At 34.8% G+C, this 16,771-nt stretch overlaps 2 protein-coding genes across 2 annotated transcripts; both read right to left on the reverse strand.

Moving 5' to 3' along the window:
* Positions 1-3,468: 3,468 nt before the first annotated feature.
* ifnphi1 (interferon phi 1) lies at positions 3,469-6,619 on the reverse strand. The gene is made up of 5 exons (XM_082178999.1): positions 6,101-6,619; positions 5,438-5,506; positions 5,127-5,282; positions 4,409-4,495; positions 3,469-4,249 (listed from the first exon to the last, which is right to left on the reverse strand). Exons 1-5 carry the CDS (start codon positions 6,227-6,229, stop codon positions 4,145-4,147), a joined length of 546 nt encoding a protein of 181 aa, XP_082035125.1. The 5' UTR covers positions 6,230-6,619; the 3' UTR covers positions 3,469-4,144.
* Positions 6,620-10,127: 3,508 nt separating this feature from the next.
* Positions 10,128-12,456, reverse strand: LOC309481900 (uncharacterized protein). The gene is made up of 5 exons (XM_082147003.1): positions 12,241-12,456; positions 11,563-11,631; positions 10,915-11,052; positions 10,748-10,822; positions 10,128-10,632 (listed from the first exon to the last, which is right to left on the reverse strand). The coding sequence occupies exons 1-5, from the start codon at positions 12,352-12,354 to the stop codon at positions 10,534-10,536; spliced, it is 495 nt and encodes a 164-aa protein (XP_082003129.1). The 5' UTR covers positions 12,355-12,456; the 3' UTR covers positions 10,128-10,533.
* Positions 12,457-16,771: the final 4,315 nt, after the last annotated feature.

A 16,771-nucleotide genomic window follows, 5' to 3' on the forward strand; every position in this document is an offset into this window, starting at 1 on the left:
ATTTGTGAACGAATTAGTTATTTGGATTATTGCCATCTTGGGTTATCTTGTAGTGCAAAAAAAATAAAAAAAAAATAATAAAAAAAAACACAAACCTGGTACAAATTCGTAGTAAAAAAATACAAAAATAAAAATGCCGTTGAGTTTCACGTTGAAGAAAAACCGTTCAAAACTAAACCTTTTATTATATGGCGTCATTTTTTAATTACAGTCGGTGTTTTTTTATTATTACACTGATTAGCTATATATTTCATCTTAACCAGGAGACCGAAGGGTGGTAGACTACGTAGTAAAATGTGTGTGCCATTTTCACTTTTCACTGAACTCGAAAGAAGCTGAGCACTGGGCAATTCCCATTGCTTTCAATGAATGAACGGCTAATTTCTTTTCTTTCATAAAATTGATGAGAAAAAACAAACATTTTCTCAGATAATGGGAGAGGGAAGCACACATGTGAGGTGTCAGTGAGGTGTCAACAACCCACATCAGCGAATCATAACTGCCACGATCCACCGCAGCGTATAGCCTATTCCTACGCTCACAGACCACACGAGCAAGCTCGCGCTCTATGAATTCAATTCTGCCAATTCAGCGCGTGCATGTGTTCCACTTAAAACTAGGCTAATAATGAGTGTGCGCTTTATTAATAATACCCACACCGTCATCATTCAATAGCGGAATATTCCATCTTCACCATGTTAACGTACGAAGCGCAATACCTGAAATTAGCTATTATATTCATTTAGCCTCTGCTGTTGAGTATGTAGCCTATCTGGAAAAAAACACAAGAGACATATCATTAGCCTATGTGCTTGCTCATCATTATGGAACTGAGCGTGAGACTAACTGATTTAAAACAAAACAAAAATGGTTTCCTTTAAATGCATCATCATGGAATTGTTCAAATAGTTTAATGAGACAAACAAATAATCAAATAAATAGCCTAAAGATTGCGTTGTATGCTATGGATATGGTGGAGTGTTGTAGGTTATGACTAATTTTGTTAGTCAAATGTCTTATACTTGAATAGGCTAATATAAAAATATATCAATCATCAAGTGACAATAAATGCTTCAAGATAACCACTTTAGAAAAGAGTGTAGCCTTAGGCCTACACTTAAAATAGTTGGTATAGAAACAGTTTTCACAATTCATTAAAAGAAGCAACAAGTAACACACTAAATTAAACGTGACATTTTTAAGTAGAACGACTGAAATAGGAAACGTCGTATAGGCCTAGGCTACTCCAACAATCTTTGTTTTATTTAAAGCTGGGAAAAACAATGTTAGTTTACAGCCCATTTCACGAATAAATCTTAAAGCACCATGAAAACAAAAGCATGTGACAGACAATCATTAGATTAAGTGTGAAACATCATAAATGCGTCCAAGTAGACTATTCAGTCGGCGACACACTGGCTGCGTGGCGCGAGCGGGGCGTTTCTGTTGCGTGCAGCTGCGTGGCGGCTGCGTGGCGTTTTCTATGTCTTTGCACACCAGAAACGTGTCTGACGCGGCGCTGCTGCTGATAGGTAACATGATAAGCCTCATTGGTGATATATATTCGACATATGGGGAGAGAGTGGTGGAAGGCCTACTTCATGTTAAACATAAATATATAGCAGTGTTGACGGCAAAATAGGCTACAGAATATATCGTTCTGTATTGACAGGTGCAATATTTGAAAATCAAAAATATATTTTATTAAATTACATTTATAGGGGAGCGCGGGGCACAACCTAAAGCGGGGCTAGTTACACGCTTGTTTTAAATACTTCCGCACATGCTTGGAGGACGAAACTTTGTGTAGCCTATTTATTTACTAGTTGCCATATCAACACTATAGGCTAGCCTATAGAAAAAAAAATTCCGCCAAAATTTTTATTTTTTTGGAAGATATCCATAGACATTTATTAAACCATAGCAAAAGTAAATTTCTTACTTAAGTTAATTTTTCATCTCTATTTTTTTGTGTTTATTTAAAATAAGACAAATCTGATATTATTTTAATCTCCAACTCCAAGATGTTATTTAACAGTTGAGATAGTTCTTCAATGCTTCGCTAACTAGCAGAAGACACTAGCCGGGTTTAAATCCCAGTTGTGCAGGCGGGGGCATGTTGTAACACTGCGTTACAATGTGCCCCTATTAGAAATATGCTATTATATTCTATACTTTTATTAATTTTATTGAGAAAACGTGAGAAAAAGGTGAATAAAGACTGAGAGTCAATGTTCAGAAATGACTAATTATTTATTTGTTTTGAACTATGTTGTATGGCTGTGTTTTCATGTGTTCGTAGTCAAAACTCAAAAAATGAGTTTATATTTAATTATTAAAAATTGCCATTATTTTATATGAAAAAGTTTTTTAATTGTATTTATTTAGAAAATATTTTAGTTTGTTTTGTATATTTTTTTAATGAGATCAGATAACATTTTAAGCTGTCATATGTTATGTTACAATGTGCCCCACACGTTACAATGTACCCCACCTATGGGGCATGTTGTCACATTTCACTTCCATTCGTTCGGGGTATATCAAGAAAAAAGAATATAGCCTACTGTATTAATAAAACAAAAACTATATAATTGTACTAGAAATGTGGGAAAAAATAAATACTGAACCATAAGTAGATTTACACAAACTGAGAAAGTCAAAAAGCGTTACTTTGTGCCCCGCTCTCCCCCTATCTGCATTTATGTCAAAACCTAGAGACTTTCAAACATCAAAATGTCATTTATGTCAATATGTATTCGTGTCAAAATGACATATAAACATTCTATTTCGCCTGGAAACGCTTCCAACAGGCTTGCGTGTCGCGTGAAAAATAGGCGTCGGTTCTATTTCTAGCATGCACGCGTTTCCCGCGCGGCTCTAACCTGTTAACATGGGAGCCGAAATAAAAACGGACACGCCACGCAGCTGAGACGCTCACGCCACGCAGCCAGTGTGTCGCCGGCCTAAAAATGGAACTAGGCTACTCGACAACAGTTCGAATTTATTCGAAAATGTAAACTCTGTAATCAGTTACTTATTGCATTCCAAAACCTGTATGACTTTATTTTATATGTGTCGGTTGTTTTTGACGCTCATACGCTAAAACAAAAACAAAAACAAGAAGAAATGTATTATTTTGTGTTTCACAGAAGAATGTTTGTTTGGCGCCCGGAATGACTTTGGCGCCCCCCTACGAGAAGAGCCCTAATATGTTGCAAACGCAATTTCTGCACCTCTCTCCTATGTCCATTATAGTGAAACGTTTGCATTATAGACGAAGCATTCGCATTATACAAATGTCGGGAAATTAGAATAAAAATAATGGGTTTAAAACTTTTTAAATACCTCAAAGAACATTTTCAATCTCTGAAGAACCATACTAGAAAAGTATAGGACAAGTAAGGAGTTGTCAACCGTCTTTTCTTATACTGGTGTGTGACAGTTCAATGGATTTAGTAAACCAAATGAAAGAAACATTAGTTTCAATAACTTATTTTTTATTTGAAAGTACAAAAATGTTGTGAGCAAACAGATCAAATAAATAAATAACTTTAAAAGTACAAAAACATTTTGAGAACAAACAGATCAAATAAATAAATAAATATAAATAACAGTACAAATGAAAACAGCAAATATCCTGGGATACAAAAATTGCACAATGTAAATTAAATTAAATATAATAAATACAAGAAACAATCACGAACACATTACACCTATCTGACAGTAAATAAATACTGGTGATCTGAATTGCATAGCTTGCTTGTTTCTTTTTTAACATTTGTTCACATTCAGCAAAAAATCTCAGTATTGTTTAGGCACAGAGGCCTATTTGCACCAAAATAAAAATAAATAAAAAAACAGAAATTTCACAGGTAAGAAAAATAATTAGCCTGCTTGATCCGGTTACTTCAAGTTTTCATAGGAAAAACACAAGGTAAACTCTATATTAAAACACTTTAGGTAAAACATACAACTCTAGGCTACATTCATTGCAATGAAATACAATCATTTAAATAAAATAGATACATTTGTTACATTCAGTTTTTTCAGTTTTTGTTTGTAAGGCATTGTTAGCAGTACATTTTCAACACTCCAACACCACTGTATCGCAAGCCATTCTTCAGTCATTATATCGGATCATCTGTTAAACTTTTAGAAAGGACCTGGCATTGCTTGCGATGATGTCCATCCTCTGAAGGTGATGTTTCACAGCTCTCCGGATCTTCTCCCATGCCTGGGCGCTATATTTCTGAAAACACAAGAGGAACAACTTTAGCTGAGTACAACAGACTACATTTTATATGGAAGAAAATCATTCCTTTTACTCTTTACAAAGTAACATTTACATTGAGCAAATATGATATGCCTCTTATGGTACGCATATAATATAATATGCGATCAAACTTACTTCTTTCTTTAGAATCTTATCTAACTTCCTGAAGTGGCTTTTTATCTTTCTCTCGTAGGACTCCTTACGTGATGGATATTGAGCCACCTGAAAAAAAAATCAACAAAACATAAACAATTAGCCAAAATAACATTAATGACAAAGTTAACATGATGAAAAATCTTCTACAGCGTCTATATACTTCTACAATCATATCTTTTTGACAGTCTCTAAATCTCCTTCAAACACTGAATAGGCTCTTATTCACTCAGCCTTTTCATCCGAACGTCATCAACATTTGTAAGATTAATGCAATATTATGTTAAATGGTTGAGTGTAATTCATTCTGAGTTTGTGGTCTATTACTATTATGATAATCGGTAACACTTTATTTTGATGGTCCCTTTTGAACATTCTGTTGACTGTAAGTAACTTTGCAACTACATGTCAACTAACTCTCATCGACTCACTGCTTTACATCTGCTAACTCTTTATTGTGATGCTCCTCCAACAGACATTCAACTGAATATAAGTAACTTTGCAAGTATATGTCAACTTACTACCAGTCTACTAATGCTCTACTAACACTCTAATGAGAGTTAGGAGAAATGTAGGTGCAACGCTACTTATAGTCAACAGAATGTGTTAAAGCGACCATCAAAATAAAGTGTTCTCTTCGATTAAAAATGTAGGATAATATGCAATTCATAGAATGGTATTCTGAAAACACAAGACTTACACATTCTTTAAGTTCCGACGACTGTCTGTCCAGGTCAGCTAGGAAATGCTGTAAAGTCTTTTGGTTCCATTGCACTGTGTTCACGCTCTCCCTGGACCCCATGAGTTGGATGATATGTTCTAAGGTCAGGACAAGAAACTTCAGCTGGTTCTCCACCTGTAAGGAGACATAATGCCTGTGTAGGTAACTGGGTCCTTCAGATTATGAACATAGTATGCAAGATGATCTCTGATAACTTAAGTGTTATTTAGGGAATGAAATGTTTGCACTCTGTTCAAGTGTTGTTAAATAAGGAGAAAAGTTCTGCAAACCTTATCGTTGTCTATCCAGTTGTACAGTTTCCCTGGAAATGGCACCGTGATATCATGATAGTTTCCACCCTATAAGACAGAGTACAATTAGTATTTTTTGATATATAACACATGCTGAATATTTGACATTGCTGTTACAGACATCAATTTACAAAAACGAAAACTTTAATTGCTGCCTTCAATATTTAATTAAATCAAAGTGGTGCCAACCCGCAGTGGTTAGTGCATTGCACTTTGGCAACCACGTTGAATAACGAATGAAGATTAGAGCATGTAGAAATAGAAACTTATCAAATACAGTGTAAACATCAGAAATTGTTGTGACAAAAATTAAGGATAGAAGCAAAGATGTAACATAATGATGAAACACTTTTACAGTGGCGTGTAAAAGGCGAATCAGTGACAGCATCCCACAATAGCAAAACATTGCATAGTATTCCAAATAGTTGTACATGATTCTGTAAGGTTGAGTTAACAGTTGGATACTTCTAAGAAAAAAAGTAACAAATCTGTTGCACAAATCATTGAAAAGAAAGGTATTTTAAAGGAAAGTTGCTGAGATGTGTGCAACAGTCTAATGTAGAACTAATGTACAAGGCATTGTCACTATTCTATTCAAAAATTCACAAATAAAGCATAAAGATTTAAAGTGTAGCTACTTACCATTTCCCTAAGGTAAGTCAGAGATTCGTTGCTTACCCTCCCGTATTGGATGAGCCATTTGCAAGCTGAGGATTTACTCTGCAGAGTAAAAAATATCACAAAAATATACGTCCACATTTGAGTCTTCATCTTTGTATACAAGCAGTAGTTTTCTACACTGTCGCTCGAGAGATTGTTGCAGGGACATGGTGCAGTGCCTTGGATTTATTCGGAAGTATGGAAAGCAAAATCGAAGTATGCATCCCCAAGTGGGCATTCCCACTTTCACTTTCGTATATTGGCTATCACGCAAAATAACTTATCTAGTCTGCTTTAATTCATCAAAAATACTTTTAAAAGTAGATACATTTGCATTTAGAAAAGACAAAGGTAAAAAATACATGTATCCTAGTTATAGTTTACTCTTTAACAGTCTTTAGCTTAAACATCAACGCAAAAAGCACACAAACTTTCGTGCAATCCATTAAGCAATGCTATTAGCAAGTTCGTAAAAATTAAAGCAATCCCACGGGTCAAAATAATTACCTGATTCCAAAGTATTTTCGTTCGTGAAGTTTCCAAACAGGGAGATGGTCTGCGGGCTCGTATAGAAAAACACTTTCTGTTTGAGACTGAAACGTGTGATGTAACGCATTGTTCACGCAACGTCAACGTGCTGACGTAACCTCAAGCTCTCACTGGATTTCACCGCACTTTCTCATGGTGCAATGAAATGTAATTCCTCATCTTTTGTAATTCCACATCTCAATATTTACTTTCAACCTTTTTTTAAAGCATTTTTGTTGTTGTTAAAACATTTTTTTTGGAAAAAATAAATAATATTATTTAATAATTAATCCAGGTTATATGGACCTATTGTGTTTTGGAACAGGGTAGCTGATTTCGAGCTTGTTAACAAAAAGGTGTTTTGGAATATGATATCTGCAACCAGCTAATGGACAGCTTGCACCTAAATTTCACTGATTAAATGTAGTAGCCTATGACAATCACAAGAACAAATATAAAAAATAATAAACAGTTAGGCTACTCAATCGAGTGTGGCAATTTAATCAAGTCAATAATGGTCCATTACTTTAAAACAAACCTAAGAAAAAGCTAAAACATTGCACCCTGCAGATAAATCAAATGTAGGCTGTTTTGTTCTTGGATTATTTAACACATATTTCACAGTGATTATCTCTCGTTGGTTATTACTGAGTGCGAAGTTGATGACTCAGTATTCACTTTTTGTACGATTAAATGAAACATTTCTGGGCAATATGGCAACGCATGCGTTGAGCACCGTATACTTTGAAGATGTTGCACCTATTTGCCTGTAGATGGCAAGATAAAATCATAAAGACGAGCCATATAAATTGAAACAGATGTAATGAGGATGTGTTTTGAGTTTTGACCGCAGTTTGCTGACCTGAGAGTGAGACCAAAAGTGTCACGAAGAAAGTCCTTACAGCACACATTTTGTTCACAGTAGGTCTTATAAAAGTGAAGGAAGGAAAGAAAGTTAGGGGGATAAAATCTTTTCGTGAGAGTGGGCTCCTGGTTTCATAGTTCACGCATCGATACCTGTGTTTGATGTCTTTCGACCACAGCTGTCGCCTTCACCTTTTCTGTCGAATATTGCATGAGGACAGAGCCCAAAGCAATACAAACAGTGAATAAAAGTAATGACGACTTCTTCGCCTTCTTCTTCTCTTTGTAAATGTTCATGCTAAAGAACAATGTTGATATAGGGGAGACCGGCGATGGTTAATACGGGCTAATTGTAACACTTCCAATTTCTCCAACCAGGAACAAGTTACAAATCACCTGATTCACTTCACACATGCTCGGTTTTGTCCTTATTCCACATGTGAGCAGAAAACACAGTTTTTAGAGCAGAAAAACTCATTTTGATGTAAGAAAGTAACCAGAGGTGGACAAAGTACACAATTTTACTTGAGTGAAAGTACAGATGGGCCTACCACTGGTCAAATATTACTCTGTTACAAGTAAAAGTTGTAAAGACGATTTTTACTTAAGTAAAAGTACAGAAGTAGGCCTACTCGTTTTTAAAAGTACTTAAGTATCAAAAGTAAAAAGTAAATGCCAATGCATTGTTTTATTATTGTTGCATTGTTGTATGTAATACTTACAGTACCTTATGCCTCTGAGTATCTGTGGAATTAAGAGCTTTTAGAATGTTATACAACCTATAGAAATTAAACAACTGAATTGAAAAAAGAAAAATAATAATCATCTTTATTTCCAACCAAAATGCAACCCCTGACTGATATTACTACTTTATACTCAAGGACCTTGACAGAGTAAAAAGTACAATATTTGTCTTTCAAATGTAGTGAAGTTAAAGTTAAAAGTTTCCAGAAGAAATAATAATGAGTAAAAATACTCAAAAAGTGTACCTAAGTACAGTACTCAAGTAAATGTACTTTGTTACTGTTCGCCTCTGAAAGTAACTTTTAAAAATTCCTGCTTTAGTTAAGCTCATCAAAGTTAAATTATTTATTGTGTGTCTGTGTAGATATTTTGCATGTAAGTTGTTGGTGTTTTGGCTGTTAGCTGTAAAGAGTGCTAGTTCATGGCTAGGACTCTGAGTTAGTTGTAACAGCAAGACGGGTTAGTTATTACATCAGTGCAGTGAATATAACAACCTACCCCAAGTAAGTTGTATTTTTATTCAAATTTCAGTATACCTGGGTCTTGGAAGAGAAAGACAAACTGAGGGGTGTCTCTCAGCATTTTGAAGAGAGCATATGATGTAAAAGAGCTGGGAAAGTCTGATCTGTGGCAGAATTGTATGGCATTTTTTTATTGCCAATTACTATGACTGACAGTAACAGACATGCTTACACACACACACACACACACACACACACACACACACACACACACACACACACACACACACACACACACACACACACACACACACACACACACACACACACACACATTATTCAGTTGTATTATGATGATGCTAACACACACACACACACACACACACACACAAATAGTATTCAATTGTTGAAGCTGGTGCACATTTGCTAATTTTATTCATTTTTGCTACACACACACACACACACACACACACACACACACACACACACACACACACACACACACACACACACACACACACACACACACACACACACACACACACACACACACACACACACACACCATTATATTAAAAAGTCTGTTTTGAATAAAAAGCTGAATAAAACGCTTAAAAAGTAATTTTTACAACAACAACAAACAAACAAACAAAAACCCTCCAATATACAGACAGAAATGTCAAAAAATGTAACCATCCCCGGTCTCCTTCTACTTTTACTGTAAACTGCAACTATTTAGATATAAGTTTAGCATGTGCTGGATGATGATGTATTATTATAGGAAATAAATAGACACATTTGCTAATTTAGTTGTTATAGCACAAAATGTCATATAGATGTCAAATACATATGTATAAATCACTTTTTATGTTTATTATTAATAATTATATATTTTGTAAAGTGTCATTAATGTAGAATACTAAATGAGCTATTCAAAATTGTATTTTGACAGTTTAGTTGAATAATTGAATAACCGGTGACAGACAAAGCAGAATTCCATGAGATTTATCTGAAAGGTAATATTATTATATTACTTATGCACAGGTATATACATTATTTACATATTTAATTGGCATGTTTTAATGTAAGATATGTCATAATAGAAACACTGAAATCAAATTGAATGATTTCACTCAATTAACCTTTAGGTTTTAATAAAAGCCAAGATGTCTGAACTAATTAATGGAAATATTAAATAATAACCCCATGAATCACAATAAGTATGCCGTTTAAAAATAATAAGACAAGTAACAACATGCCACTTGGTACATCTTACCCCAACGGTCTGATTTTATCTTTTTACTTAAAAATAAAAACTATAGCCTATAACTTTTATTGGTTAGAATATTCCCCCTTGTAACTGAATGATATGAAAGAACAATTTGAGAGACAAGTGTTTGTTTGTTTTTTGCATTTATTTTTGATGAACATTGGTGAGTATTTGTTACAAAGACATTTAGACATTCATTGTAAACTTCATTCAACATGTAAACGAAACATTCCCTCATAGCACATGCCCTGTGCTTTGCTTAATAACAGACAATAGTTTATTTGCTCGATGTAGATCTTTTAGTGTAGATTAGTTGTTCTATTCTAATAAATAAGAGCAGAGCCATTAAAGCCAGTTTAGACAATGGCATATTAGGCTAATATTAATCTGGAAATTCATTCATTCATTCATTCATTCATTCATTCATTCATTCGTTCATTTTACGAACTCAACTTCAATGAAAAGTGAAAAGTGCAAAAGAAAAACAATAAATAGCATATAAATAAATTACGGCCAACATTTAATTTACTACATGTACTATGTATAGGCTAATTGTGTCTCTTTCTATGTGCTGTCTTTCTGCTGAAGTGGTTCATGATGACCAAAATCTCATCGCGCCCAATCTCCCACGCGCAGCGGCTAAAGTTCTGGAGGAAAGAAGAGTCACACATTAATCATAGATTTGAACTATGAAGGTACAAACACCTGCTAAACCCTTTTTTTTTTGTTATGGTATAGCGCGTCGTTTGCTGCATATCTCACCTGCTGTGTAAGAAAATGATCAAGCAACTTGAAGTTCTTGACCAGCGTCTCAAGTTCAGAGCTCATCGCCGGGACCTAGATATTAACGATACATTGTATTACAATCTAGCATTGTCAAAAAATGAAAAGTCGATTTTGATTCAGCCCAAGTAATGCCCGTGACTTACGCTATTTGATCTAGCTTGCCGGTTGAGGTGCTCCATTAGATTTTGGAATGCATCTTTGTTCCAGTGACCATGAGTGTTTTTCTTTTTGAAGAGCTCGAAGGTAGAGTTATATAATATCTTCAGTACATGGGATATTTCCTGTGCACATAAAAAAAAGACAAAACATTAATTGTCAAACCATCAGGATGCGAAAAACAATGAGTAACTCCAACAGTGCTGAATATTTCTGGCGATCAACCTCACTGCAGAGTTTTATCATGATGGCACACCTGAACCAGCAAATCAAGTTCTTTGGGCTCATTGACAAAACACAGGGAGACTGCAAATAAAACGCAGCAGGAAGATATGAAGACCTCCGATACAAAAGCCTCTAAAAGCCACCTATGTCAAAAATTAGATAATAATATTGAGTGAATGCTCCCCGCACATAGTATACGTTCATCAAATACTTTCACTTCAATCTCACTAGATCCCAGCCTCAGCCCATGTCGGTACTTAGGTAGAAACCTATACATAGGAGGAGCCTGATAAAAATGTTAATATTAAAGAAAACGTAGACGGACTTAAAGGCTTTTGCATCTGAAGTATTCATATGTCTCCAGGATTTAACATTTCTGTATACTGTTTCTTGATATTTTGTCTAGCTACCTCTTTGGGAAGACTCGTGAAGCGATCAGACGTGGCATTTTCCACCTCTTTTAGGCATTCTTTTGGGCCCTTTGAGAGAAAGAAAAAAAACATGTCAATGTTCATGGTGTGTTCTTCACCACTAAGCGATGAAATATTGCAGTCACAGTTTTGATAACATTAAACCATTAGGTATCATGAATTAACAATGAACCATACTTTTACTTGAGGGTTTCATAAGCTCCATATTAAAACAATACCCACTATACTGTTAAGTAGGCCTATTTGTTAACCTAATGGTTAATATTTAATACACAAGTTGTAGGCTATATTTAAAATAAAATTAACAATGGTATATGTATAAATTCACATTAACCTTACTAAAGTAGGCCTATGAAATGTTGTTTTCTTGATACAGTGTGTTATGTTATATTGTTATTCCAGAAACTTTTTTTTTTTTAAATAAATCCATAAATATTTATTAATAGATTAATGGACCATGTGTGTGCATAACAATAAATAAAAAAGACATACAGACAGACAGACAGACAGACAGATAGATAGATAGATAGATAGATAGATAGATAGATAGATAGATAGATAGATAGATAGATAGATAGATAGATAGATAGATAGATAGATAGATAGATAGATAGATAGATAGAAAAATAGATTAAAATAATAAATTAGACTACTCACCAGCTCATGCAGAAGTTTAATTGTTTTAGACAAATTCCTTCTCTCCTGAATAAAGGATTCTGCAAATAGGCTCGGAAAAATGATAAGCCACAGAAAACACAAAAAAGTTCTCATGGTTTTATATTGACAGCAGTGCAGTGCTACAATTCAAACGATATGAATACTACGATATGGATAGTTCATGGCAAGACCTTGGCTATATAGTGTTCTCCAAAAAAAACAAAAAAACAAAAAAAAAACCCTATAATTTGCATTCCCTTGAGCAGGTGCGCAGAGCGGGAAGCCCAGCGGTATTACAATTGGAAGTTTCAGAAGGAGAAAATGAAAGAATCACGTTCTCTTCATCACGGTGGAAGTTCATTTTCTCACCTTGATAACGCAATGAGATGGATCTAAAGCAGTTTACTCAACTTGAAAACACAGTGAGAGTGATCTCATTCATCTGGAAAAAAAAAAAATCGGGAATTTCATAATCACTATTATGTAGGCGACGCAACGACATCATCAACCAAGTAGGCCTAGCCTATGATGTCAAAATTAGGATGTTTACTGTAGCCTACGTTATCCATATCTTCTGTTCTTAGGTACAATCTCGCGTTGTTAGATCATTTAGTCAAAAAAGAGTTTTTACACTTTTTTTTGCACTCTTACATTTTATTTATTAAAACAAGTTTATTTCAAATAGCCTAAAAAAATGATGATAAAATCATGCACAAAATGTGCAACATTATTTAAGAGCAATTGCATGCGTTCTTGATTAGGGTGACATAATCAAACCGTTTGTGTGAGGTGATGATGTCAGAAATTCGGGCTAGTGGTAATCCCTCATTGTTTACATACAGCATTTCACTTTCAGTTTCCATAGTGACCTCGTGTCTGCGCTCTTCCTTAGAATTCCTTTAGCAATTCCATGGCCATGCTTGTATTATGACGCAAACAATATTTTCAAAACTTCGTCAAAAACAATCGGGGATTGCAATTGTGTAAATTTCCCTTTTTTCTTTTTCAAAGAATCAGCAAAGTATATTAATGCTGGAACATATGTTGTGCAAATCACGCTGTGTCTTATGGACGACGAAGTCTTGTAAAAAGAAAAACAACTGCTTTGTACACCTGGCTATACGCGTGAAGATATGGGCATAATAAAAAATAATAATAATAATAATAAAAAAAAAATAAAATAAAGGAAAGGCCTAAGTGTCTATTTCAGTTCAAAGGAAAAATCGTTAATTAACTACCTATATCTCTCTTTGTTTTGTCAATTCATTTAAAAATCCTAGACTCTATTTCTGATTTAGAAAGATAAAAAGTACGATTCATCTTAAAGGGCCAAAACATTGTTGCTCTTTCCAATAAAATTCGTAATAGGCTATATAAGAAATAAATTATGTATAATATAAGAAGGACCTTTGGCCTTAATATGGTATAAGATATTAAAAGCCATTGAAAATGACTAAATTAAAGCAAATAATGAATTTAAAAAATAGAAATGTTAGCTATAATAATTTAGTTTAAATTGGTGTTTGGGTCAGATTTTGTCGCTGTGTCGCTAGTCGCTTGTGGACGTTGGTAGTGCTGTCGCTCTAATGTTACTGTTATGGTGCGTTCACACCAAACGCGAATAGAGCGTCTGGCGCGAGTGATTTCATGTCAATGCAAAGACGCGTTTACGCGCGTCTAGAGGTCCCGCGGCGCGAATGAGGCGTTAGACTGCTCGCCTGGCCACATCTATACAAAACACCATCACAAGTGATATTATACAACTATATAATTTTAATTTGACTAGGAATTAGGCTCAAAAGAAACAGTATGCTGTTGGGAGAGTGTTTTTATATTACCACACAGCAGTGTTCAGGGATTAAATCATTTAGGCTACTAGATTAACGATCGATCAATCTACAAATTAAACTCACTGACTGTCGACAGTTTCTTTTCCATGCATTATTTTATTATATCCATGTTTGTGGTTAGTTACAGTCAAATCATAAAATAGTGAAATCGCCCTTGAACTCTTCTGTCTTGCCTGCACTAGTGCACTCGAGACGGTGACGGAAGCTGAGCTCCACTGAAAGGCTTCTTTCCTATTGGTTGTCGTTCGCGAAAATCGCTTCTCATTTGCATAAAGTTGAAATTTAGTTGCTTGGTATGGTTGTTAAATAAAGTGTCTTGTGTTTATGTGCTCAGTGATATGTTAATAACAATATTAAAATTAAAAACAATATAAAAAAAACTCACTGTTGTAGGTCTCGAAAGAAACTAATGCATTTTGTGATGTAGATTACCTAGATAGGCTTTTACACTTTTTTAAAAATGAGACTCTATAAATCGAGGGGATGGGGGGCCTACAAAACCTCTCAGCCCCGGGGCCTAACATTGGGTTAAGGCGGCTCTGTATATATATATATATATATATATATATATAAGTAGCCTAGAATTGAATGCTGCTTCTAGGCTAACACGCATCTAGTCTTAAAACAGAAACCGCACAGCTGCACAAAATCTGTGTTAATGTCATATCATATCGTATCTAAAATCATTTGAATTTGTTATTCCTGCGTTATTACAAATCTCCGTCGGTAGAGGGCAGCCCAACATTGCTGTTGTGACAATTAAACAAATCTGTGAGATTCGTAGCTTTACACATGCAAGGCTTATGCTCTCGAGAAACCGAGATTTATTTATGGGAAATAAATGTAGTTACCACCTATCTGCATCTATTTACCGTTTGTGTTGTTAACTGTCCTCTTATTGTACACATGCCTTGACAAATAAGAAACATGTTAAGCATAAATGTTTATATCGTGCACTGCTTGCCTGGTCTAGTTTGTGCTTATGCCTCAATTATATATTAGATGAGTAGGCCTACTAGGCTTATTTGAAAAGTGAGAACTGCCTGCCTGAATTAGGAAACTGCTGTGTCCAGAGAATTGCAAAATTGAATCTGACAGAGGGGCAAAACATACTTTGGGCTAAAAAAAAAAGGGGGAAAAAAAGATGTTTTGCTAGATTACAAAAGATCATCTACTTCAAATGAGGGGGAAAAATCTAAGATATAGACTACTGGGACATGTTCATACCTGATCAAGAGCTGCACACCACCTGCTTTTGTGATGTGATGTCTCAGTACGTCATAAGATCGTATATAGGCTATGCACCATCCAAAACTCACACACTATAGGCCTACTGTACATGTCATCTACTCCAGAGTGTGTATGGAGCAAGGACATGTGAATCCTCGGCAGGAAATGAGATCGTTTGAGAAGAGGAAACTTTATGTGGCTGGCTTACTGAACAGGAAAGAGTGGGTTTCCTTCCAGAGGATGAGGAAGAGGGAGGACTGCAGGGAGAAAGAAAGGCAGACATGTGAATGTTTCTAGGCCTTGCAGGGACAGTGTCAAAATACCACTGATTACCAATAAATTTGAGCTTTTCTAACTTTTGCAAATGGTGTTTATAAAATATGTTTATACTTTTGCATGAATTAGTTTAGACTAGAATAACAAATTTTTAACATATTTTAAAAAGAGACAATAATTTGTATCGTTCAAATGATTGTCACTTTAAAAAAAAAAATACATAAAATAAACTGACTTCTTTCCCACAACACAAATGATATCATCAGTTATGACACAAATGACATCATAATGCACCCTCTACAGTCAGAAATAGACTGTCCTCACTGAATCCTGCCATATAAATCATTCATCACCTCACCATTCATTCATCACCAACAGTAAATATGCCTATAAACACTGACACTCAAAAATATACGTCATTATGGAATGTTTACGGTCACACAATAATTTGTTTGCCAAAAATGTACTTCTTGGAGTTGTTAGTTCCAGGGAACAGAAAATGCCCCAACTACCTGAAAGACATGACTAAATCACACCTGTCTAGTGACAGCCTTGTCAAGTCAAGTCAAGTCAAGTCAAGTTTATTTTTATAGCGCTTTTCACAATACAGATTGTATCAAAGCAGCTTCACAGTATTAAATTAAAATAATACAACAAAGTTTGTTTCAAGAGGAATTTATTGATTGATAAAATTAGATTAAATATCCCCAAAATATCCCCAACTGAGCAAGCCAAAGGCAACAGTCGTTGCCTTTGTAAAGTACAAAAACATGTCAGCCCACTATTTTAGCCAAATCAGAAAAGTTAAAAACACTCTCTGCCTGTGAACCATTTTGCTCATTTAAAATGTATAAATGGCACTAGCAGCACCTTTTATTACTATGTGCAGAATGTTTTGCAAAATTTTGCTAAATGTTTCACAACAGGTACATAATTAAAAAAAAATAATTAATTAATTCAGAGGAAACTATAACATGCATACATGTTTTTAACAGTTGTAAAAAAAAACAAAAAAACTAGCCGTTCATGCATCATTCAACACACTCAGTTTCCAACAATGCTAAATGCACCATGTGACTGTGTTCACTAAACAATGTTGAGTAACTTGAACATTGTTCTATGACCTAACTACAGCTGATTCATTGAATTATCCTAACAAAAAATTCCACCATTTG

Source organism: Leuciscus leuciscus (genome assembly GCF_965113295.1).
Source record: "Leuciscus leuciscus genome assembly, chromosome: 1".
NCBI lineage: Eukaryota > Metazoa > Chordata > Actinopteri > Cypriniformes > Leuciscidae > Leuciscus > Leuciscus leuciscus.

Coding starts and splice junctions, on each gene's coding strand:
- ifnphi1 (XM_082178999.1), bottom strand. CDS start 6,229: ATGAAGACTCAAATGTGGACGTATATTTTTGTGATATTTTTTACTCTG. Junction 5,507..6,100: donor TGACTTACCTTAGGGAAATG/GTAAGTAGCTAC, acceptor TCTGTCTTATAG/GGTGGAAACTATCATGATAT. Junction 4,250..4,408: donor ATAAGATTCTAAAGAAAGAA/GTAAGTTTGATC, acceptor TTGTGTTTTCAG/AAATATAGCGCCCAGGCATG.
- LOC309481900 (XM_082147003.1), bottom strand. CDS start 12,354: ATGAGAACTTTTTTGTGTTTTCTGTGGCTTATCATTTTTCCGAGCCTA. Junction 11,053..11,562: donor TCACGAGTCTTCCCAAAGAG/GTAGCTAGACAA, acceptor TTATGTGCACAG/GAAATATCCCATGTACTGAA. Junction 10,823..10,914: donor GGCAAGCTAGATCAAATAGC/GTAAGTCACGGG, acceptor GTTAATATCTAG/GTCCCGGCGATGAGCTCTGA.